General features: G+C 37.7%; 2 protein-coding genes across 2 annotated transcripts; both read right to left on the bottom strand.

The window, feature by feature from the left end:
• Positions 1-83: 83 nt before the first annotated feature.
• LOC125072558 (beta-1,3-galactosyltransferase 5-like) lies at positions 84-27,271 on the bottom strand. Its single transcript, XM_047683181.1, has 2 exons — positions 27,036-27,271; positions 84-3,618 (listed from the first exon to the last, which is right to left on the bottom strand). The coding sequence occupies exon 2, from the start codon at positions 3,572-3,574 to the stop codon at positions 2,432-2,434; it is 1,143 nt and encodes a 380-aa protein (XP_047539137.1). The 5' UTR covers positions 3,575-3,618; positions 27,036-27,271; the 3' UTR covers positions 84-2,431.
• On the bottom strand, positions 9,799-10,917 carry LOC125072559. The gene has a single exon (XM_047683182.1). The coding sequence runs from the start codon at positions 10,772-10,774 to the stop codon at positions 10,034-10,036; it is 741 nt and encodes a 246-aa protein (XP_047539138.1). The 5' UTR covers positions 10,775-10,917; the 3' UTR covers positions 9,799-10,033.
• Positions 27,272-27,332: the final 61 nt, after the last annotated feature.

A 27,332-nucleotide genomic window follows, 5' to 3' on the forward strand; every position in this document is an offset into this window, starting at 1 on the left:
CCACAGCCTCAGCTAGCTTATTTTCCTAATGTAATTTTTTTACGTTATAAAATTAAAGGTGTTCATGAAATAAAATGCAAGTATTTCTTTACATAAGAGTATATTTTTACGCAGAAGAATATTTACAACTCTTACAACTGAGCCAAAATGTTATAAATGTGTACAATTCGTTACAGGACCATTTATATTCGCTTACGTCATTAAATTAAACTAAGAGATTACGAGCATTCGTCTAACAGCGCTCGCACCGAGCTACCGAGCTACCGAGCTACCGAGCTAGCGACCGCAACTACGCGCACTACGAGCGGGTCCCGCCGCCGTACATCTCACTAATCTCTTTCAATCCAATTTAAACAAAACGTCAAAAGCTGCTGCACCTTGTTCTATTTTGTACTTATTAACTAAAAACATTAAAAAAATATTGTTATTTCATCAAAAACATCGACTTATCTATAAAAGTTACATTATTTCGACACTCCGTCGTTTATTGCTGTTTAAATTGGGTTGAAAAGAAAAATAAAGTTTAAAGACATGCTAATAATTGTCAGGTAAACTCGCAACTCTAATCGTTTTCCAAGTGAAAACTATCCAGGTAGTGAAGCAACTGAAGCGGCGCTAGAGTATTCGATTTTGTATTTTAAAGATGAGCGTCGGTTTGAGTTTCAGAATGAACACGATTGTAATTGCGAGTGAACGCCATTAGCGTGTCGGTTGTGCGCCCGTAGTTGCCGATCCTTATGAAAGCAGAAGACGCAGTCGCTCAATGCGCGAACATCTATTCCAAGAAGAACAACAGGTTCCCGACCGCGGCCGGCGCCAGGCGGGGTGATGCCTCGTGTAGACTGTGATGTAATATATCAAATTAGTTCATTTCGCTCGCTCACACACAATATACGCATCGTGTGATCGAGATAGCTACTATCATAGATACTGTTGAATACGTGGTCATCTCGCTCGCGCATCGTACTATTACACCCATATACAACACAAAAACGACGATTCGTGTTCTCATTTGCAACATTCATACCAAATCAATTTCAATAAAGAATAAAATAATTTTCTAAGCGAGCGAGATGCATTTCTCATATAACAGCCGCCTTCTCGAAAACGAATATATTTGTATATATATATATATAAACAAGGAACAAGGGTTGAAGTTTTCGAATAGTATTTACAGTATCGGTAATTACATAGATTGTAAATCTCGCGCGGGAACAGTGTCGCGCTATGAGCAAGGCGCGGGGAGCCTCGCTCGTCTGACAACGTCATTATTACACATTGCACTGAGAAACTCATGTATTTCTGCGGCATATTATCTATTACTAAAATCCAAGATGTATAAAGTAATAACAAAAAATAAAGAGCTGCGACAGGGCGTCGCAGTAGCTTGTATCGGTGAACACATTCACACCACACACGACTCGATTCGCAAGTCGTGTTTCGGCTTAGAGCAGCTCCATCGAGCCACAAGAGCCGACATTGTACATCCTCAGTGCTTTTGAGATTGCGATCTAGCAAATCTACAAAATTTATTAATTTAGTAAACTGGTGAACAATATTTGATGACGTATGTTCAGCGCGCCATACTTAGTACAAATTGGATTATATCGTACCGCGGCTTTGTTTGCGTCGAGACGGCGCGAGGCTCCCGGAGGCGGCGCAGACGCGGATGCCGAGTGGGGGGTATTTTTCTACTCTTTTTTTTATTTTGGTTTAAAAAATTTTTTTATCGTTTATCGTAATTTACTAAATTTAAGTTGCTGAAAAATACCCAGCAATACGCGGTCCGGTCCGCGCGGCTCCGGGGACTTACACTAAAGGTACATTAATCACGTATGCTAGATTTGTTACGATCCTCTAACAGAGACCGCGACCTGCCGTCGCCGCCGCCGCGTGTCCGCGCGGCGCTACGTTTATGGCAATCGCTTTGTATCGCAACCCGTCGCGACTCGCGAGTCTATCGCTTACTTTACAATATTTCAATGTAAAATTTACACACGAAAGTAATATAAAAAATATAATTTGTAATAATAAGGTACAAAAATAATATCATATGGATATAAGTTTGAGTAATCGTTAGTCGCACACAACAGTACAGTGTCCCGCGGTGAATGACTAGCCGTCGTTGTCACGTTCTGTCTCGCGCTCCTCCCCTCCCCACTCTTCATATTATTACTAGAAACCATTCAGTGAGATTCATTCCCAAATAATATTCTTGACTTTTACAAAAAACTCTTCGTTCAACAAAATCAGATCTCGTTTTCTTTTTTAAAATCGGGCTTGTATAAAACTAAAATCGAAAATATTCAGACTTAAGAGTATTCGTACGCGCCACCGGCGGGGCGGCCGGCGCGCGACAGACAGGCCGACCCAGGCAGACGCAGTCTGAGTCAGTACGTTTGCAACGTCAGTGTCGGCGTGGGTCGCCTGGCTAGCTGGCACACTTGGTCTTCCCATCCAGCAGCTTACGCCAGAGATCGAACTGCTCGTGGTACTGCACCATGTGTATGGCGATCCCGCGCTGCACCGCGCACGGGTGGAGTGCCACCTTCTTGTTGTAGAACTCCGGCGCGTGCTGGCGCCTCAGCCGCAGCTTGCCCGCCAGCACGCCCGTCACGAACACGTCCTCCAGGCGCAGGTAGGGCTCCGCCGGCGCCGCCTCCAGCAGCGGCCGGATCGCGTCCGCCGTCAGCAGATAGGCCGGGCCAGTCGCGAAGTCAGGGAACACCTTCCCCGGAAACTGGAGCGGCGATATGTAATACTTCGACTTGGTCGTCCGCTTCGGAAGCGACTTCTTCACGACCTTCCCCCACACCGTGCGCGTCGCGTTCTCGTGCGCCGCCGCGAAGCGCAGCAGGCGCGGCACGTTAATGAACATGTCGTCGTCCGTCTTCAGAAGGCGCGGCGCGCGCGGGCAGTACGTGTCCGCCCACTCCAGCATCGACAGCGTCTTCAACGTCAGGTTGGAGTATGAGTCCACGGAGCGGCCCACCACGAGGTCACCGTACAACGCGTCCTCCGCCTCCAGCGCCGGCCGCAGCGAGGCGGGAGGCGCCCCAAGGACGAAGGCCAGCGCCACGTCGCGCCGCGCCGCGTAGTGGCCCCACGTGAGCCGCACCGCGTCGCGGGCCGCAGCGTGCGTCGGGGCCGACGTCACCAGCACCAGCAGGCGCAGGTGCGCGCCCAGCGCCGGACACAGCTCGGGGTGCGGTCGCTCGTGGCCGGCCACGTACAGGTCGCGGGTGAGCACCACGCGCGGGTCGCGGCGCGGGGCGGGCGTGGGCGCGGGGGCGGCGGCGGCGGGCGCGGCGGACTGGGCCGTGACGTTGTGCGCCGTCGTGTTGGCGGGCCGCGCCGTACGCGTGCTGGAGGCGATGCGGGACGCAGGCGGGACTGGGGGAGCGGAGTCGAGAGGGACGGCTGCCGGTACGGGGGCTGGGATGGGCGCAGGGCGCGGACGCGGTGGGGGCGGGGGCGCCGAGCGCGCCAGGAGTAGCAGCAGGAGCGCCGCCAGGGCGACGAGCGCGACGGCGTGCGAACGCCGCAAGGCGCCGGCCGCGCCGAGGGCGCCCATCGCTCGCCTCACCCGCCTCCCGATAGGACGCTGCACTGCCGCGTCTGTAAAGTATTTACAAACTTTGACTCTATCGATCGAATTTAAGATCCTTATAAAGCTAAATACCTACTACCTATATTATAATAAATATAAACTCTAAAATTATATACGAGTAATCAGTAATTATTTCTAATATAAATAACATCAGATCTCACATTAGGAATGTATAATGCCTACTGACGGAAACGTATTGTGAGAAAATAAAGATCAAAGCTAGTCAACAGCGGCTGCGCAGGAACAGTTTGTGTATCTTCCCTGATTTGACATCCCAACATCAAATTGGCAACCGTCAGCTTCGAGATTCTATGTACTAAGCGATCTCGCGTCACTAACGATGTACAAATAAATATTTCTACAAATTTTCCTCCCAAAATAAATATTCGTGAGCAATAATAATGGTATAATCAAATAATAGGTAACCGTGTCAAGGCGCCTCCGCCGGTCACGTCTCCGTTTGGCCAATATTGATCTCTCACGAACAAATCGCCTCATTTGTTAATTAGATGATATGAACACGGAATCGGCGTTACGGTTATAAAGGTTATAAACTTAATTGCTTAAACATGTACATATTTAATCTCGTCTCGTCAGTCCCCACACTCGCGGGGACCTTCGAAAACTTGTATTCACTTTAAATCATTCATGTATGAAGTTGACGAGAACTTGAAGAATATTTTAAGCTGACGCCACGTCGTGACTTGACATGGCTTTGATATTGACATAACAATTATAACTAATTTAAGAATATTCGTGCGATTGGGGATAAGGCCCGGATTAAAGGGCAATTCACAATATACAAACTTAAGACTTTTTGGAAAGTTTGCATTTAATATTCGACTAAAATATTCGTTTTTTTTAAAGGATAATACACCCACTCTGGGCCCAACGTGGACATTACTTTAGAAGGAAATCATCTTATGAATTATTTTTGTTACTTAAATATATAATTATTTACTTGGTGGTAGGGCTTTGTGCAAGTCCGTCTGGGTAAGTACCACCCACTTAGCAGATATTCTACCGCCAAATAACAGTACTCTGTATTGTTGTGTTCCGGTTGGAAGGGTAAGTGAGCCAATGTAAGCTCTTCCAATGCCATAAAATATATATATATTGCAGGATTTAATAAATATTTTAAATGTACACGGTTGTCAATCGAAATTGTTCTACAAAATAAAATGTGATATTTAAAATGGACTAATGTAGATCTCAAAAGTCGAGATGGCCCAGAGGTTAGTACACGTGCATATTAACCGATGATTTCGGATTCCAACCCAGGCAATAACACTGAATTTTCATGTGCTTAATTTGTGTTTATAATTCATCTCGTGCTCGGCGGTGAAGGAAAACATCGTGAGGAAACCTGCATGTGTCTAATTTCAACGAAATTCTGCCACATGTGAATTCTACCGACCCGCATTGGACCAGCGTGGTGGAATATGATCCAAACCTTCTCCTCAAAGGGAGAGGAGGCCTTAGCCCAGCAGTGGGAAATTTACAGGCTGTTAATGTATGTATTGTAATGGATCTCAAATATTACACTTCGAAGTCCACATTTATACTGCGTTCGATGAATTTTCTATAAAGGCCTAAACACGAAACTACGACTACTACTCCTAATCAATTACACACAATGTATTGATGGTGGTTTGAGCCTTGCTAAGGTACAAAGCCATACGATAGAGCCCAACGAAATCGTAGCTGTTGTAAAGCAGGTGCACCCCTTCAGGTAAATGGTAATTTTTTCTTCAGAAGGTTTATTATCTACATTATTCGACAACAACTTACAAAAAGTAATAATTTTTATGGTCCCGAGAAATTAGCTTACCGCTAAAAATACACAAATATAAATTACCGCTGGTAACAAGTACACAAGTACAAGTGAGGCACAAATACTGACAACAATTTGCGCCTCCAGTCTGCCTCCAATTTGCGTCAGATGTATCGATTGCAATCAATCTATTAGACGACTAAGAAGACAGTTGTTGAAAACAGACACAGAAAGTGCACTAAGTTAAAATTTGGTTAAGGAATGGATTCAATCTCAAGAGGTGAATATTATTTACTTTTCACTTCTGTGCTCCTGTCTAAGTGGTTCACTTAGACAGGAGCACAGAAGTACGCAGTGCGTTGAAAAGATCTACAACTACATAGTATAAAGCAAATTTGCTTCCCGCTGCTTTCTGTCCGTATGTATGCTTAGATCGTCAAAACTACGCAACGGAATTTGATTCGGTTTATTTTTAAACAAGAATGATTCAAGAGGAAGAAGGTTTATATGTATAATACACGCATAATATATTTATTTATTTTTATTTATTTATCCTTTATTGCACCCAAACTTAAAACTAAAAATTACATTATTGCTACACAAAGTTGCATGAGGTGCAACAGGCGGCCTTATCGCTCAGCAGCGATCTCTTCCAGGCAACCTTTGGGCAGAGGATCATAATATTTACATATATGGGAAGGGTACAGTAATTTAAGTCATAATATAATACTTACATAATATAAAATTACACAATACACAGATAACAATAAATATATATAATATAAATATATACTATAATAAATATTTACATAAATAAATACATAAAATATATATATATAAAAAAAAGGAGATATAACAGAACAAAAAATTATCAACGACAAAACGACTGCTTAATGCAACAAGTAAAAGTCCTTAACCATTCTTTTAAAAACGGCTAACGACTGTGCGCGTCTAATAGCTAAGGGTAGTGAGTTCCAAATTCGAGAAGCTTCAACAGTGAAAGACTTAGAATAATAAGAAGAAGAGTGGGAAGGAATGGAGAGAATTAAATTTTCATTCGAGCGAAGAGCGCGCTTATGAGTCTCCCTGAGGAGAGTGAAACGCTCTTTAAGATAGAAGGGTGTCGCTGGATTAAAAAGAATAGAATAGAGAAGAGATAAAATGTGAGTATTCCTGCGAAGGCGAATAGGGAGCCACTTGAGTTTTTGGCGAAATTCGGAAACATGATCATATTTGCGTAAACCAAATATGAACCGTATACATAGGTTTTGTATTCGCTCAAGTTTATTTAATTGCTCCTCACTTAAGTTAGTATAACAAGTGTCAGCATAGTCAAGAATAGGTAGAAGGAGAGATTGTGCTAGCGTAACTTTAGTTGTAATGGGTAAAAAGTTTTTCAATCTTCTCAGTGAGCCAATGGAAGAGAATATTTTTTTACTAACCTCATTTATTTGAGGTGCCCACGAAAGGTGCCTATCAAAGATAACACCTAGATTTTTTACTGTTTCACAGATTGGTATGCAGACGCCATCAAAAAGGACAGGTGGTAATTGTTTCCAGTCAATCCGTGAAATAAGTCTCGGGCTACCAATGATAATCACCTTTGTTTTTGTGGGATTAACTCTCAGACCATAGGATTTACTCCATTGACTTATGTGCATCAAATCTTTATTTATTAAATCAATGGTGTCCGAGAGCCCGCTAAATTGAGTCTGTGAATATATTTGGAGATCATCTGCGTACAAGTGGTAGAGAGAAGAAATGTGATTAGTGATAGAGGTAATGAATATAGAAAATAATAAAGGAGACAACACGCCACCTTGCGGGACGCCAGCGCTTAGCATACACCAGTCTGAGTTACGACCATTAGTGTATACGCGCTGCCGACGCCCTCGCAAGTAACACTGAAACCAGTCAGTCACCTTAGGAGATATGTTAAGAGAACGTAGTATAGCTAGTAAAATGTCAAAATCGACAGTGTTAAATGCATTACTGAAATCCAGCAGTGCTAACACTGTAATCAGTTGGTTGTCCATACCAAGTCTGATGTCGTCCGTTATTTGAACGAGGGCAGTAGCCGTACTATGACCACAGCGAAAACCGGATTGGAAAGGATTCATAAGGTTATTTTTGGATAGAAAGGGAGTCATTTGTTGATATATAAGACGCTCAAATACTTTTGATAAGAAAGGAAGAATCGATATTGGACGGAATTCGGAGTAACTATTCGGATTGGACTTTTTCGGTACAGGGATTATTTGAGCATCTTTCCAGATCGTAGGAAATGTACAGGATTCTATCGACAAGTTGTAGATAGATGTAATGATAGGAGCTACAAGGTCAATAATGGGAATAATCATTTTACGGCTAATGCAATCTGAACCCACGGCATCAGAGTTGATGTCTAGAATGTTCTTCTTAACATCACATACAGTAAACTGACTAAAAGAGAAAGAAGGAATATTGGGAGTAGAAGACGCTGAAATATTTCTAATAGTGTTTGTTTTTGTCGTACCATCTATGGTATCCGAAGACGAGAAATGCTGGTTAAGGTGATTTATATCCAGATTATTTAAATTTAGTTCTTGACGTGCTTTCCCAATTCCAAGTGTTTCAAGAAATTTCCACACTTTAGAAGGATCATTGTCGGTTAAAGACCGATGAATATGGCGTCGTTGTTGATCTCTACTTTGCATGTTGCAGCGATTCCGAATATTTCTATATTTCTCGCGATTTTTATCAGTAGGGTTCAACTTATATTTTGCTTTGGCTACGTTCTTACGATGTTGAAGTTTTTTGATTTCATCGGTAAGCCAGGGAGCAGGCCGATGTTTTAAGCGTACAGGACGAATGGGAGCATGAATGTCAAATAATTGTGTTAATAAGGAATTAAAAATTGCAACCCGTTCATCAACTGTATCCGCATCCAGCACTACTGACCAGTCGATTTTAGATGCATCTTTATGCAGGCGACTGATATCCACACCACCAAAATTACGTAGCAGAAGTATTCTTGACTTAGCTTTAGGTGGTTTAACTTTATAGGATAGGTAAAGTAAATCATGATAAGAGAATGCTGTAGCATTGCACTGACCATGTTTCTCAACATGGTCAGTGGAAGACACGATAATTAAGTCGAGAAGTGAAGGATTGGAATTCGGAAAGAAGTGTGTTGCAGAGAGAGAAAGAATGTGTAAGTTAGATGCAGATATTAAGGAGTTGAGTCTGAAGGATCTATAATCATTCTTGATGAGACAAGTATTAAAGTCACCCATCAATATAGTGTGGTTATATTGAGGAGAAAATTTTTCGAGAAGGTATTCTAGTGAGGGAAAGTAGTCAATTGATAGGCAAGGATTATAAAAAACACACAGTAGAAGTTTACAATGGGAAAAAGTTAATTCAATAAAAAGATGTTCCGCGGAAGGACCAGTCTGAGGTACTGACATGCTGATAATTTTAAAAGGAATGTAGGATCGCAGATACATGGCAACACCTCCACCGGTTCTATTGACACGGTCATTTCGAATTAAATGAAAACCCGGTAAAGAATATGACTCGGAAGACAAACATGGCTTAAGCCATGATTCAGAAACAAGAATAGCATGGAGATTTTTGTTATCAAACGATGTGAGAAGGTCAGGATAGTGAGCAGGAATACTCTGAGCGTTAATATGAACAATGTTAAAGTTATTAGTTACGTCAGTAAAAAGAGTTAATAGGGATTCATTGAGAGAAGGAACACTTTGAAAGCTGTCGTCGCTACTGGCTGAATCAGAAGAGAGAGAAAGATAAATATCATTGTCGTCTTGAACATGGCTATTATCAATCATTATACATATATATTAAATAATAATAATAAATAAATAAGAATATAGTGAATTAAAATAAAATAAGTATATAAATATATTTAATAAAAACAATATATAAATGTACTAATATCAAATATATAATAGTTCCATCTTACCCGCCAGCTGTTGAGAGATTATGAATTTAATAAAACTAATAACTAATAAAACTAAAAACTAGTAACTTTAAATAATAATTATATACATAATCTGCTTACTACCAACAAAAAAATAAAAAAAAGGAAACCATGTGTTTACATTAAAGTACTAAGGTAATCACAAAAAAAAATAAAAAAATATATATAATAATAGCATAATAAAAATAACATAAAAAACGATCAAAAGAATAAGTCACAAAACAAACTAATAGTGAAAAGTAACAAAATTAATTTCACGATGGAAATGGTGTTCCAGTTACAAAACTGGAACACACAAATATTATCAAAACAGACATTATTTCAAAAATTACATTATCTGAAAAATAATAAAAGTAGATTTATGTATTACAGAAAAAAACAAATAAAAAAAAAATTAAATTAAAAATAATGAAACACATGTATACGTAATTAAAATAGGCAAAACACTAGAGTCCAGATCGTGACAGCTGTCATTAATAGAAATTGTCATCACAATCTGTATTAGATATCTGACAAATAATAACAAATTTTAAACTACACTCACTTATAAAGTTATAACTACTTGAATCATAAAAGTAAGTAAGTGATTAGGAAGGTAAATTAAAGTAAACAAACCAATTGTTGCAGTAAGCAGATATTATGTAAAACCGAGAAATTATAATCACTACTTTTTAATAATTCGTTTCGGTCGAGAAACTGTAACTTTGCTGTCTGGATTCTTCGACACGTTTGAGCCCTTTACTTCTGGAGATTTTAAAAGTGAAGAAGATACAGCTTCGAGTTCAGCGTGTGATTCAACTTGGTGACGCGATCCATCTGGGGCTACGAAAAATATCCGTCCATCCCTGGTCCAACACTTCCCAATGCCGAAACGCTGCCGTGCTAAGAGGAACACATCGTGCCGTGTCTTCGTGAGGAACTCCGATTGGGTTATGCCAGTGCCTTTAAATTTTGACTTGGCAAACCACACCTTATCCCGCACGCTAACATCACAGAACTTAACTACAATTGGCCTGTTCCGGTTGGCTGTAGACTTACCAAGCCGATAGGAAGTTTTTATGCTGGAGCTAGAGAAGTTTGTCAAGTCCAAATGGTCTGCAACGAGACTAGTCACACGAGCACTGGTGTTCTCAGCTTTTTCTTCTGGGACTCCATGAAGAAGTAGTATTTTGCGCCTACTTTGCATTTCCTGGCGGTCCAACTCCCTACCAAGAAATTCTACCTGACGCTGAAGAGTGCTGAGAGCAGTTATAATGAAGCTTCTAAACTGCATGAACTCCGTTGAAAGTGATGGTGTGTGTGTAGCAACTGACGAAGATGTCTTTTGTAACTCATGTTGAAATTCACTCATTTTTGTATTAAATAGTTCAGACATGGCAGACAATGAATCTTTGATTGACTCCATGGTTTTAGCAGTGATTAATTGTTATTTCACTTATTATTTTATTGTTTTATTCTAAAGGAGATTGTAAGCTGGTAGGTAATGTTATTTAGACGTACATATATTATATATAATGTATTTTAATTAAATAAAATTCAAGAGTACACTAAAAACGTTGCAACTTGTTTGACTCTTACCCGCAGATACTGTAATATAGTAGAGTAACACTGATAATTTTAGAGGTTTCTAATGTGATGTCGTAAATAAACAATTTTTTTGCGCTCAGATTGCAGACGCTGGTTGAATTAAGTACCGTAACTGCGCTGTGCATGTAAGTACTCTAGATCAATACGTATAAATACGATAATATGATCAATAAAACATTTTCCGAAGATATTACAGATTTAAAATGTAGGGAAATAGCGTTTCTATTGTCTAATGACGAAAAAACGTGAACGTTGTATATAAAGACATTCTGCAGTGTATTTTACTGGTTGGGTATGTCTAAGGGCCAATTTAGAATAATATTGGATGAAGTTCTAGACTAGTAATAATAGTCACAGAGGAGCAACTGGACTCTTAGTTTATTTGAATAAACTGATATTCGACAAGAAGAACACAGCTGATTCAGACCAGAGATTTACTACATTATTTAAAGATAATTTTAGAAAGATTGATGAATAATTCAAGATAAATCTTTACTCAAGATTTTGTGCCACAAAACTTAGGTTTAGAACATACCTACATGAGTAAGTCATATACCGCCTCTCTACATATACAAAAATAGTTTCGAACATTGTTTTATATTTTTTTTATTTGTTTGCTATAGGTTAGCGGACGAGTAAATGGGCCACCTGATAATGTAAGTGGTCACCATAGCCCATAGACAATGGCGATGTAAGAAATATTAACCATTCTTTACACCGCCAATGCGCCACCAACCTTGGGAGCTGAGATATTATGTCTCTTGGGCCTGTAGTTACACTGGCTAACTCATCCTTCAAATTGGAATACAAGAAAACTAAGTATGTTGCTTGGCGGTAGAATATATGATGATGAATGGTACCTACCCAGACGGACTTGCGCCCTTACCCTACCAAAAAGTAAAGCCTCCATCCAAAAAAGCTCTAATTTTTTATACCAATAACAAACACACTCCCTTCATAAGGAGTAAGCTTAATCCTCAAGAATAGACATAGGCCACTTTTTATTAATTCACCCTTCGAGAGGGTACAATTGGGGATGAAGGTTTCTGTTCTATGAAGTTTTATAAATTTTACTAATAATTTTACGGGTAAACCCGCGGGTTCAACTTGTCACATTATAAAACAAATTGCGGCTGCGGGACGAGACGCACCTTCATCCCTCACGGTACATGAGGTAAAAGAGCGCATCATTCGTTTCATACGGAGTTTTGTTCGCGGCCGCGGAGGCGTCGGTACAAACTCGCACAAAGCACTTCAATAGAAGTAATTACTACGAACAAGAGCTTTCATTGATTTTCCGATTTCGTATCTGAAGTAAATAGTTCCATAAATCCTATCTAATATTGCAATACGACTCCTTCCGCGCGAATTAAAACAATAATTTTGGCTACAGGAACTACCCTTCTATAACTTACTTTTAATCGCCCTCGGGAGTATACCGCTGAGGAATATTAATTTCCCTGTTGATTCGCTATTCCGATCCTCTTGGCAAAAATGAGCCAGCCCTCCTATCGCCAGTGGAGATAATAAGACAAAGTTGTTTTGTTTTGAATAAAGGGTTTTGCACTACTCCTCCAAGCTTTCAACTGCAAAAGGTTGAGGTTTTCTAAGCTCATGTCTTTATTCATAAGCATGGCACGTGACTTCGGTAATTTGGTCTTCTTTCGTCTATTTTTGTGTCATAAATAGAAAACAATCGGAAGTCCATTTTATAATTTCAGTTTTGGTGGTTATTGTGGCGTTTACGTCTTTTGTATAAATTCACAAGTTCATCTTAATTAGTACATATTTTAAAAACATATTTAAACAAGTTTTCACGAACATTATCGTCACAGTATAAATTCTGATAATTATAATTGATTATACGGAAATAATATAATCGTGCGATACGTAACCATATTTTCAATCATTATTATTTATTCACGTATAAATAACATTTAGACATTTATTTATGAAATCGTGTGTATTCGTGTTAGATTGGGTTTTGTGATTATACTAATTTACATAATAAAGCTGTTTGCGGAAATAGCATATCATAGATTTGATTTTCCTAACTGGAACTGTTCAGTACGAGCACAGGCTCAATTATCCAAACACGTTAAACGGACAATCGGTTGGGACTTCTGGCAGGATCGAGGACTAGGCAGCCTCGTACTCGTCTTGGCCCTGGTGGATCAAGTTAGTTCCTTCTGGTAAAGAGGGTTCCCGTAAAAGCTAATAGAAGGTGACGTTTAGTGGAATCGAGGTCGACTCAAGGCGTGCGCGGTAAACACTTTCTTTTCCCTAATAAAATCAATACCAATAGAAAATGTCCATGGAAAAAGTGTCTGTTGATTATAATAATTACATTATTTTTTCCTTAGAGATTGTTAAGATCTCAAGACGTCAATTGTTGTATTCCGGTTTGAAGGATGAGTGAGCCATTGTTATTACACAAGGGACAGAACTTATTAGTTTCCAAGGTTGGTGGCGCGTTGGCGATGAGCGAATGGTTCATATTTCATAGAGCGCTAATGTCTATGGGCGAAGATTACCACTAGCCATCGGGTGGGCCACTTGCCAGTCCGCCTAACTATTTAAATTTAAAAATAGATCAGCCACTTTTTATTTCCTATAACCTTAACTTAAAAAAAAGCAGCGATACATCACAAGTATAAATAAAGAGTGCTAATTAGTATTCGAATTCAAGTATCTTTATTCAACATAGAACTATTACACATTCTCATTTTTTTTAGAATTGTACTAGCGAATCGGAAACAAACCTCAGATCTGAGAAAAAACGACGCAGGAAAATCAGAATATTAAATTATTTATTAATTATAATATAACTAAGTGGGTGAATGTCAAACAACCGTATACACGAAAGAAAGCTTAAGCGAGCCGAGGAATGTTAGAAAACTATCAAATGATGCGACGGTCATATATTTTGTTGAAGACGGAACAACCGAACGTACCTCGTATTCTCACGTGTGTGAACCCGGTCGTTTTTAGATAGCTGAACACTATAATGATATAAATATAATATAACTATAACCTATATACCGATATATTTAATAAGCCTCACCTCCTCACATATATTATAAAGGCGAACGTTCGTATGTACGGATGTTTGTTACTCTTTCACGCAAAAACTACTGAATGGATTTTAATGAAACTTTACATTAATATAGCTTATTTATAAAGATTAATGTTTATCTTTACGTGACATTGCTGATCGTGCGATCAACGACAATACTGACTGCCTTCCGGGGTACCTACCGTATCTGTGCTATGTGTCTATATACACATTACGTGGAAATTGATGCCTGAGTACATGCTAGTACCGCGACGATAGTATTTACCCTGTGCTATACATGATACGGAACCATAGAATAAACACGAGAAGTGAAAAGTACCAAGTATGAGGTATTGCAAGGAGTTCGATTAGAAAATTAGTAAGTTTAAATATTTTGTTTAAAAAATCATGAATAAGGAATACTAGCCGATAGCAGATCATACGGTGCATAGTAAAAAAGCATAAAGTGTTCGTTGAGTTTGATGTGGGTTTTAGATATATAAATAATTTTGTCCGGTATAACAAAACATAAAATTTGATCTATCTAAAGAGCCTAGCAACTGAGCTTTTCGCCGGTTAGGTCGGTAGAATCTACGTTTGGATATTACCTGTGATACCGGATAATTTCAGAAGTACAAAACGATTCAAAAGAGCTGTACGTTCACGAGCTCGGAGCAGCCAGCACCTCTCGCGCGTCGGCCGCGTCGCTGTTGCCGCGTCAATGTCAGACTTTATCAATTAGTTGAATGCTCTTAATTACAATCGCCTCGCCAATTCAAATGTTGTAGCGTTGATAAATATCATCATTTTTAAATATTTAGACTTTATTTCAGCCTAACACAAATATTACATTTAGATATGGTGCAATATAAAACGCCCTTTAATCAACTAACTACAGGGCTCCATATATATTGTTAGCATGTATATTATATGCAATTATATATAATGTAAATGTAAATATATAATACCTAATATTCAAAGTAAGGGCATGTTAATGTTCTCGTATAAATTAACTATCAATTTGAAAGTAAAGGCGTTACGAATTAATGCAAAAAGCATCTCACACATTCGACTTATAATTCGTTAAAAATAATAAAGAAATTACAAAATTATTGCATTGAAATCAGTTTTTAAATATATTAAACAAATATGGTAAAGAAGTTCTCAGGTAGCGGTTAGCTTGACATGAACGAGCGGGCACACAGGCGGCGTCGAGTCGGATCACTAGTATAGTATAGTTGTAGATGGTGATTATCACGGCGAGTGCGACCGCGGAGCAACACAAGGCTTTGTCACCAGAACCAATCAATTAAGGGGAAATTGAAATTCAATTCTATTCCGAACCGAAGTCCGCTCATCCGTCCCGTTTTTAACAATATATCCAGATAGAAATTTAAATTGGAGCGCGCTATTGTCGTTCGCGATAATCAAAGAACGTCGAAGATATTTATGTTATATGTCATTGCAGATAGTTTGCTGTTATTGAATAATAATAAATTATTATTGGTTGCGTCTGTAATTAAACATACATTACTCATCTAATTAATATATAACTCACATGGACTTCAAAAGAACAGCAAGGAGTTTGGATCCTCTTTAACGTCAGCGTCCCAAAGGGTATTAAAGTCTAGTACCAACAGTAACCGCATTGTCCATAGAAATGGTCCCGGATCGCTCCGCAGCACCAAGGGAGCCTGGCTCGCGGCCTGTCGCAGTCGCGGAGGCTCGTCAGCGGAATCGTGCTGAGACGAGGCTGAGACTGCAGCAGGAATGTACTGAGCTTTGCTCTCAAGCCTCTAGCCTCAGTCAGCGCCTCGATCAGGTTGGAATACCGAGTAGTGATGTTAGCGGGAGAATATATGAAAAGAGGGTAGTACCAAACCAAACGGGCAGTAAAACCTGCAGTACGCTCTACTTAAATGGGTAGTTAAATGCGATATTCACGGATCTTATTCCTTAGAATGCAAACCCTCAGAAATCTGTATTTAATTTCAATGCAACGAATGGTCTCCGCGTCCTAACAAATAATATTGCCAAACTTTTTTTAAATTCTCTCTTTCCAAAACTGACATTGTTAACGTATAAAAGTACGTCACGTACAAATCATACCGTATAAACGGTATCCTTTTGTCATTCGTGTATATGTATGTAAGGCGACTTTACTCACAAACTGATAGATGACGTCACTCGGCACAAAATATTAATATAATATAATATATTATTATCGCACATTCGTCAATGAGCGCCGTAGTATCGCTGCGCTGGAACCGCTCGGTTGTGTAACTAAGCTCGGACTGCACTATCAGCGACGGCGAGATAAATATAAATGTAATATTAATATTGCTATTGGCAGTGAACCGGAGACATTAGCTTACTAACCATTTGTAGGTACATTACGAGGATAACATTAAAAAAACCATTACCATTAGGTTTTATGAACATAATTACAATTAACATAATTGTCTGACAGTCACACGCCGTCTTATTTTATTCAATTGATGATGGTTAGATTCAGTGGACAGAAAGCATTCATCCTAAACGTAAATAGCGACTCAAAATCCGGTCAACTATAGCTCAGTTTTATGCGCTGAATTTACCTCGTACGTTCAAAATTTACCTCGTGCTCGCCTTAGGACAGGACAACCTCTTACCATAAATTTGTCCAAATTTTTTTAACATATCTGTATCCATAATCCACAATTTACAGGAGAGCACGCACTCACATGCCGCGAAAGAGGAGCCGTTTGCAAACCGTGAGACATTACCAGGTTGCTCCTATTTATCTCAAAAGCGATTCGCCTAGATTCTTCGAAGCCAATAATGAAGATAGACGGACGTACACAGTTTGCTTTATTTATTTAATGTAGTAATGATTCACGCCATTGTTTCCACGCGCGTACATTATCTTATAAGTTAGTGCATGATTATCGCTAACTTCAATCGTAGCTTTTAACTGTGAACTGTTATTAATAAAATACGTACTGCATGTACGACTTGATTCCAGCCACAGCCAAAGTCACAGCTACGTTCAACCAGTTCTTATAACTGTTAGATATGGAGACGAATACTTCACTGTCTGGTTCGAGCACCTTTCGTCTTCATTTATTTTTAATTTACATTTTGAAACAATCGTAATAACTTACTTTTAATTTTAATTTTGTACTTTCTCCTTTCCGCTCCTTCGCCGGGTGAGTGTTTTCTAGAACTGTATCATGCACGCTTGAAAAAGTTTTAATTGTTATTGTCTACAATTAAAGAAAAACGTAAAAACTGTGGCAATCACAAACCTTTTGCCTGCTTCATTGAAGCATTAAAAACAAATAACGCATATTCCTAGCTCAAGATCAAGGTTTTATTGAACGACTTATCAAAGGCTGTTCACCAAACCAGAAATGTGATCAGGTTGAACGGCAATAGATCAGATGCATCCTCCAATGGAGGGCAAGAGGAATGTAGTTGCAGGTACAGGTAGCCGTGAGTCAGTGGTCAGCGAGGTCAAGGCCCTCGACCGCTCTAACGGAGAACACACGCACACACACACAGCTGTCACGACACGAACGGCGCACATGCCGCGTGAATAATGAACGATTCGTATAAAATTATTGAAATATGTATATTTTATTATTACAATTTGACTAAACTAACTGCGGCGAGTTAGAAAGATACGAATAAATTGCGACTGAGCATTTGCAATTTTAATGTTGTTGTTTAAAAGTTCTTAAGGGTGATCCACTGTTAAACAATGCTTTGTTAAAAATCAGTGTTTTAGTCAGCGAGTATTCTGTAAGCTTAGTTAGCTTAGCCATTAAAAGTTTTTGTTTAATGTTTAGTGCCAGTGCCGCCTGTCGCCGAGGTCTCTCGCAATTGCAACACCGCCACCAGCCGCCGCCAGCAGCGCGACCGCAGCACCATGCGCTAACAATTATCGCTTGTATCCAACGTGACTGTCATTTTCTGCTCTTGGGAATCATTTCAGACAGCGAAATATACGACGTCGACAAGAAATATAAAATATTATATATATATAACGCGACAACTAAATTCCGTCTGATATTTATAAATGCAATTATGGACAACTCCTTAATATTAAAATCGAGGCGGTGTACCTGGGCCAAATTAGAAAAGAAGATTTCCGAGGATACAATCAAAATAGTATGCGTCCCTGATAGTAGATGTACGAAGCACCAATCGTAATTAAATTGCAAAAATACTTTATGATGGACATAGTAGTTTGCGCTTTTACTTCAGTTTACTTCGTCTATGTGGAACTCGTTTATTGCAGGGAATGCTGCCTGTTCAACGATTCATGTTATCTGCGAAGAAATGTGGCCCGTTAACAATACAGGCACCGGCACGCCAACCATTCACGATAATAATATAATTGACAGAATAACATTCACGTTTAGAATTTCTGCAGCTCACTTTGTAAATGTAACGACCGGAAATTATTAAGTCATGACAAAACTTTTTATTACAATTTAATTTCATCCATAATTAATTGTGTAAAATTATGTAACAATGATAATTAGAACACCGATACATAATTAGGTGCACTATATAATGGTCCGGTGCTGCAGCACGTGGCTTAAGGAATACTTTCAATCTCTTTTGTTTTCATCCAGTCACTGAAGCGAAGTTTCGAAAAAAAATTTTTGCCAATGGCACATATGACGAACATTGCCTGAAGACTCGCCTGGTTCGGTAAAGCATCAACGTGGAATGTGCATAGAGCCAGTAACTCTTTTGCGGGGCAACGTTCGGTTCAATACGGGCAATACGATTCTACAACAAGATCCCAGTAAGCGTTCAAATTGACTCTGTTATCAAATTTAAAAAAAAATTAAAATAACGCTTGTGTGAAAGGTTGTTATACAATTAGTGAGTTCATGGTTGATAGCACACCTTCCGAATGAAACGATCACCTCCTGCCTATTTCTTTTGATATTGAATATTTGTAAATAATCACAAATTAACAAAAAAAGGACCTGCTGAGTTTTCGCCGATAGTTTTTTATTTGTCAATCAATAAATGAGTGTAATACTACTGAATAAAGGAATTTGATTTATTTATTGTCAATATCTAGCTTTTCGTCTCTGCAACCGCTGGTGATCTCCACCATGTAACGCTGAACATATCATGTGTAATTTCTTTAAATATGTAAATAATTTCGTTTCTATCGTTAAGTTTCTATGGATGATAATTATAACAACTCGTGGGCAGAGGTGAGTCGCGGCTATGAACGTATATTATAGAAGCTCGCCAATATTCCACTTGCACTAATTTTCGAGATATTCTCTCAAGAGAATATACAATTTAGATCTATTTGTTGATGTAATATAGTGAGGGTATCGGGTATTAGGCCATCTGATGGTAAGTGGTCACCACCGCCCATAAGAAATAATAACGTTTCCTAAAAACCAACAATGCGACACCAACCTTGAGAGCTCAGATGTTTATGACTCTTGCGTAATTTGCTATGGAATAATTGAATTAAGATAATAGAGCAAAAAGCAGTGATGTATGTAAAAAATGCGTAACAACCCCTAAATGTTCAAAAGGTGGACAAAAACGTCCTCCTAAGGAAAAGTTTTGGATTGTATTATGCACGCAATCCAAAGGCGAATTATTATCGACCACTACATGGCTTTTAATTTAGAACTTTATTCGACATGATCATGAATCTCACTCATACTTGGCCGGGTTTGTACTCGCGATTTTCGTGAGGATATGAGTGTTCTGGCCACGTCACTTGTTCTATCCAGAGTCAGCGCGGTTCAGCGAGTACATATATATGTATGTCTAAAGTTGCCGAGCGGACGCGTGTACTCACGACAAAATACAGTTACGCTAAAGCGTTCAAATTTGCTATCGCTATGAGTGTAACTAATTTACTTCTCTGTGACGAATATTAAGACATTGACTTACACTACTCGACAACGACGAAGGCCTCTTGGAACTTCACGGCGAGGCACTTCGCTACAGTGAGATATCCTTTTTGACAAGGTTTTTTACATTCTCACCGTCGCCGTTTAATGTCGTAAATCAATAGGTATTTAATGAACGCTCGAGCATTAACAAAAGAATAAAAACATTAGTGGCTCGTTCATCCGTAACTTCTATTACCTAGGTCTTGCGACCGAAATATTCATTGAGGCATGCCAGGGTTGAAATGTACATTTATGTCGACTTTGCATGTTCGCAACAAGTTGTGGAGCGGCCTTTAATAGTAATAAAGAATGTAATACACGGGCGGTCGCCTTTTTACTTTGAACTAAATATACACTGGTACGTAATAATTACTGAATCTCGACTGACTCACCGGACTGGTCCTAGTCCACGCCACCGACGGACGGACGAGAGTTTACGTACAAGGAAAGTGAAATTAAATTACGACTAACTGTAATGTCATCCGATTGTAAAGAGACTAAATGAATATAAACTTGCCTGCGCTAATGTGCAACGCGATTAAACTTGCTACCAGTTTCGACGCGTACTTCCCACGTGGAAACTAATACCCATGAGAATAATAAATAATTATCGTACTTTATTTAAAATTTATTTTTCAACATCGAAACTTCAATATTCCTTGTGTTAATTTTTTACATCTGCTCGGAGGACGTCTCCCTCGTTACCTGATTCCGCTTATCCGATATAAACTCCGAGTGCCACCGTGGAGCTACACTTGCTCTAATATTTAACAGCGGCCGAGTCGGAGGTGGACGACCAGTACCTATTAGAACAGGTTTTTATTTTATTTGTTGCGCTTGCGCAGAACACGCGCGCCAGAGATACTCTGACTAACACATTACGTCAACTTAAAGCATCTACTTACGTTTAATAAGTGATTTAAGTTTAGTTTCTATTGCTTTCAATTATGTACCTACTCTTTATTTGAATTTCAAACACCGTCTTGTATAAAGATCTAGATCTATTTTAATACTACTAATCATGACGGGATTTTGAAATATATCTGTTCGTTGACCTGAGCAAGTAACAAAGTAACAGATTTCATTTTTTTAAATAAATTATAAGACTCTTTTTAAAAAAACTTGATACATTTTACTTTGAAGAGTATGAAAACAAAGATTCATAATTCTAATGTTGAGAATTATCAAACTACAGTGAAACCTTTCAAAACTGAGAATGCGTCTCGTCGAAAGACAACTAGAAATAATGAGGTGTGCATTAAAAATAGTAGGTAGTGTGGGTTACATTAAAGTCTCGGAAGCGGCAAAGTAAAAATAAACTAGCCGCACTGTTGGTGATCGCAAAATTACAAGAAAAAAAAATTCTAAAGAGTTAAGTGAATGAACAAGCATGTCATTAAGAGACATGAAATAATTTTCTATTTTCAATATTTCTTATAAAGAGATATTATGTTCTACGAATATTTTTATCACGCTTCGCTTTACCTAGCTCGGCCAAAAAGTCCAATTACGATGCACCGCGCACTCACTCAGTTGACGATACGAAATCTCGCAGCGATGTATTTGTGAAAATTACAAATACATTATAAAATACGGATTATTATACCAGTTTAGTTATTATACCAGTTCTTCGTCTTTTTAATTACCCGTTCTTTTAATGATTTAACAAATTTATATATGTATGTAGTTGAGATATTCTGCGAATGAACAAATCTGTCATTTGATTCATAACAAATATATAAAGGTCGCGTCAAGGCCGAATTAAACATGCCTTCAATATATGTATTTGTATAAAATTAAGAAAATATATTAAACCCGCGTACCGCGTTTGTTTTCTACTTATAAATAGAAATCTATGGTGTTTAGGTTTCCATATTTCTATCTTAAAAATTAAGAACTTCCATACAAACTTTCATCGCCAATTTCGCCCTCTTGGGTGATAAATTTCCAAAAACGTTGTAACAACTGTCTTTAATCATAAAAATTAACATGAAAATTTCCGAATTTTCATAAATTCAAACCCTACTTGACCCTTTCAGGAGATTAATGTTGAAAAATACTCTTAGTGCTCACAAGGAGCTCCTGTGCAAAATCTCACCCTGTTCGACCCACCGGTTCAGGATGCGCGTTTTGTGTCAGGTAGTCATTTTAAAATTTCATTACGTATTTATTAGGATAAACAATGTGAACTTCCTTATCGCTATTTTCAATAAACATGTTTTCAATTGAAAATTGAATTGAATTGTGAATTGAAAAATAATGAATAATGATACTTAACGAGGACAATAATCCAATAAACCAAAACAGATTTACGAATGTTTGGCAACAGTGCCAATCCGGGTCGGGAGCGCTGCACGGAGCGCCCGACTGACAAGCAATGAAAGCGACACTTGCTCTCGTATGAATGCCTCATCCCAGCCGGCCGACCGACAAATCGTGTCAGATTGGCTGAAATACTCAGAGTAGCGGAGCCGTGGGAAAGTTCTTTCAATCGACATCTACAGGATAATGTAATTTAGAAACAATTTTCCTGTCAGATCGTCTTTAAACAAATAAAAATCTCCCTCCGAGCGGCACACTCAACTCGTCCAACAGTAGAAGTGTGCCGAGCCCGCATTACTCCGCAACTGCAACTCGCAAAGCAAAGCCCCGTGACTGTGCGCGTCTGGATTTATGTTCATTTCCATATTTATTTAATGTCATACGGATGTTTGTTGTGACGTGACCTGAGTGTCTGTTGAATGGTTTCGTACAGTTTTCAAACAGTCTAACCTAGTGAGAGCCGTCGAGTCTCAAGCAACTTAAATATTAAAAAGTACTCACTGGCTTCTTATTCAGCTTTACAAAAATATAAAATAGACATTCGACGCCGACTCGGGCCGCTCGTTCGTATCTATTATGGAGTACTACTTCAATGAAGCAAACTTTTTGTATAATCTTTTATTTTGTTTTTTATCTTTTTTACTAGTTTCCAGAGCTGTCAAACCACAGACCAATCATGATCCACTATAGATTCTATCTCTGCTAAAGTATTGTACGAATAGAGTGCATTGATTCAAGAGGGATCTGAAAAGTGGTAAATTTAAGTAGTTTGATGAAGTATATGAGATTAAAAATGTAATAAATTATTCACGACAACAAAAATTGATTAAAGTATTCCAACGGCCTCGCTCTTAGCCCCGGATTGCCTCGAGTCACCGAGTGTGACTGACAGCCTTGTCTCCACTGACAGACCTTAGTCTTTCTTATAATAATTAGATCATACTAGCGCTGCCCGTCGCGTCCGCGTAAAGTTAAAAATAATATTCAGAGCGCGTTCGGTGCGACATGTTGGTATAATTCCAAAAACGCATATGATCTTATTCATTTGACTTGATGTGCTATGAAGAGCGGAACTTTGAATGACGCGAAGCGACCGTTATTTCTTAATTCTTTGTCGCACTTTACTAAACGAAGATCTCCTCCAAATTACAAGCTCCAGCTCTGCGTTGATTATTATCATTCAAGACTATAGAACATGGAATTGACTTAAATATTGAAAAATGTGTATATATATATCTATGTACATGTAAATATTTGTATTTCATGATAAATGAGCTTTCACTCATCATATTCATTGTTTAATTTTCCTGTTGAGTTTACGACAACATACTATCGTGAAGTACCAAACTAATCTATGTATATTTCAATGGCTTTTAATTAAACACAATTTTCGTTATAGCATTTTAGTCGCACATATCTAATATTTTTCTCAACTTATTTAATTAAATTGTATTTTTTATGAAATATTCTCAACAGTTTTCAGTTTGATAGTTTTACGACTTTTATACATGACGGAGTTTTTTATAACTCAAGAAGCTTATGTGTTCCAAGATATCATTTGAATAGCCTACCGTAAAACTATAGGCAGCCTTGTAGCCGCTTCTGCACCCGGCAGCCATACTCAACCGATACTAGTCAACTGCATATCATATTTTAGTACACTAGTGGGTCCGCAAACAGATGTAAACTTTATTCCCTCGTCTTATAATTTACGAGTCCAACGAGGCTGACGAATATTACAGACAGACAATATTTTCAGACAAATGGTTTATCAGTCTCTAAATCGATTTGCAAATGTCCACACACGACCCAGTCATCGTCACCATGTGATTTTTTCCGGAGAACGTACAGATAACAGAGCCGTTGGTCAACCCACACGCGCGCTCCACGGCGGCGCGGCGCTCGCGAATCCCTCGTGTCAATTACCTATGAATAATGTATAAATAATTGGAGGTGCCGACCATAAGCACTGATAAAAAACATAATTACGTTCGTAATAACGATTGTCTATAATTTCCGTCCAGAACAAAATGAACATGTTATTGTAATTACACCGATAGCACTTTTAGTTCGTCACAATTTGGAGTTCAATACATTCATCTCGAGCTATTTTTTTGTCCAATAGAGTTTTTCAATTGATTAAAATGAGTGCTTACAGTTATGACTCATTTAAATAAATTCCGTCGATTTAAAAAAAAACTTGGAAAAATAAAATATTGGAACAGTAGCGTAAATCTATAAATATGACAAATGGGTATCTACTGGTGTTTTAATTAATAAAATTTTGAAACGTCAATTAGTCAATTCTACTATCGGTAAGCAAAACGAATCGTTTTGTTAATAAAATGGCCAGGCTAAGTTACATTTATGCAAATAAATGATTGTTTACGTTTACACGAAATAAGAACAATAATCATCTCGCTCTTGAATATCATATAACGTATTTCCTCAATTCACATTTTTTCAAGGACTCATTCTATTTTTGCTTTCGGTAAATTTTAAATCTTTGATCAGTAATTTAATCCAAAATTGCCTAATTACGTCGTAAGCATTTAAGGCACTAATTATTTCGCAACGTCCGTCTGTCGCACTTTTATATCGTGGCCGCACATTTAATTAACATACAACCGAAAATAATTGATAGCAAGCTGAAGAGAACATCGCTTAGAAAAGAAATCTGGTATCCATCTTAAGAAGCTTTACCGGATCCGTCACCTAGTACCTCTTCATAGTGAAGGCAACTTTTGCCACGATTGCCATTATACGGGTTTGGATACGAGTTGTATCGATTTTCTCGTTCATGATGTATCATGCCAATTAATAAATAGGGCAGCGCTACTTCGTAAGGTATAATGACACGTTCCCTTCGCCGTTCTATCGCCAATTACCTAATAAATTATAGTGTAACACTACTTGCGTGTCTCTCCCTTTAATTTTTCAAGTTTTTTTAAATCAATTTTTTCTTCTTTTTTTTAATTGCAGGTTTCACGTCTTGTCAGATATTTCATTTATTTTATATTTTTTGCATATGGCACGCGAGAATGGTGCCGAATTCGTAAGATGTCTTCAAATCGAATCAAATCAAAATAGGTAAGGCTTTAAAGTCATTCTTCAAAGCCAATTAATAAATTAATATATATAAATAAGTGAATAAACTATATACTGATGTTAGAGCAAACATAAATAAAGGTTTTATAGTTATATAAACCAGCTCAGGCGCCGTAAACCTTAGCTTATTCGATGGCGATTGTAAAATAACTGACTAAAATGACTTGTGTTATTTTAAAGAGAAACTACTTTATAAATTACGACAGCCGGACATGGCGAACTCAAGCTATTTTAGATTAATTTATTGATCAAAAATGTTCAATTAATCATATGCAAAAGTATAATTATATAAATTTTATGTCGGTATCCTCTCTTATGCTAACTGTTTACTTTCAAGCTGAAAATAATAAAAATAAAAAATGATGTAAGGAAATTCATGCTAATTCTACACTTGCTTACTCAGGCATGTGGAAACAATGCCCTTACACAATATTACTGAAAACTGTTTATACCTTTGTTATCTGAGAATTTAATTAAATAACACTCCTGATGTGTTCGACCCCAGTGTCTATGTTCAGTGATAATTCTAAACCTAATCAATGTTTATTATTTACAAAAACAGCATGATCATGTATCATGGTTTGTAATGATTTCACAAACTAAGTTTACAAAACATTTCCAGTTTGAAAACATTATTTATATTTTAATATGAAACAAACTATCTAATCAAAGAATGGCATGTGAATTTGAAGCCCTAAGACAACATCCATATCTTTATTCAATAAAGAAGAGTTACTTTTTCTCATAAATTATTTAGTTTGGAAAGAAATTCCTCAGATCTGAGAAGTATTGATGAAAGAAACTCGTCAAATTATACATATTTCTCATTGTGGCTTGCAATAAAATTGTCATATTAACCCAATGAATATTGTAAAACATCACCAATAACAAAAACAAACACTAAAGATGCAACATAGAAAATTAGTTTCCATCTTAGCTTCATAAAAAAATAAGAGAGGCCTTGACATACACAATGGATTCAATATCAGACACAGTTTCAGGAGTCTGCCCTTGATATTGGATATTGTGTTGAGAGTTGAGACATTATTAATCTTGTCTAAAATATTCTTTCATATACTTAAATATTTTTTCAAACTCTTAATGTTTTTAGAGAAAAACATTACAGATAGGTATACATACTAAATAATCGAGAGATAATCCATCCATAAATAAATTTAAGTTACAACATAAGAATACAAGTGTGTTCTATCATCTAAAATTTATTATTGATGATTACATTTCTAAAAGTTATTATAAGTAATATTTTACAACAGTAACATTACCCTTGAAGGCATTGATACATGTTGGCATTGAAAAATATATCTTCAAAAACGAATAGTTTTAATTAAAAAATAGTAATTGAAAGCTTCAATTGGTTTTTTTAATAAGTATTATCTAATTGGAAATTTAACTTTTTATATTTTAAACTTTAGAATACAAAAATTAATATAAATTATTATTTACGAAGACATGTTCATAAAAATAAATACATATATTGTACTGTAAACAAATAATGTTATTTTAAAAAAGCTTGTAGGAGATTTTAAAAGTTTAAATTTACAACTACTTATTTTGAATTATTCTTATATATTGTATAGCTTGCTTTCCAGTAGTAATTATTTTGCAATAGATTTGTAAATTTTTAATGATTAAATATTTCGACTTACCATAATAAAACACGGAAACAGAAAGAAGCGACGATCAAGAGATCCCTTCAGTAAATCACTAATTGAAACTTAACTGATGTCTACATTACACAGATCGAAATATATAAACTTCAAAGCCCCACGACCGCTAGAAACTAGTCTCCAATAAAACGACACCACCCTGACTGTAAGCTTGAGACATGAACGAACCACCGCCACCCAAGCTCCGCCGACCCGAGCTGCTCTTTGACATATTTGACATTGACAATTATTTGACAATTCAAGTACGGACCAACGTTTAGTTTTTGCTATTGTAAC

This window comes from Vanessa atalanta, chromosome 22 (genome assembly GCF_905147765.1).
Source record: "Vanessa atalanta chromosome 22, ilVanAtal1.2, whole genome shotgun sequence".
Taxonomy (NCBI): domain Eukaryota; kingdom Metazoa; phylum Arthropoda; class Insecta; order Lepidoptera; family Nymphalidae; genus Vanessa; species Vanessa atalanta.

Excerpts from the sequence above, each read along its gene's own strand:
- LOC125072558 (XM_047683181.1), bottom strand. The coding sequence starts at position 3,574 with ATGGGCGCCCTCGGCGCGGCCGGCGCCTTGCGGCGTTCGCACGCCGTC.
- LOC125072559 (XM_047683182.1), bottom strand. The coding sequence starts at position 10,774 with ATGGAGTCAATCAAAGATTCATTGTCTGCCATGTCTGAACTATTTAAT.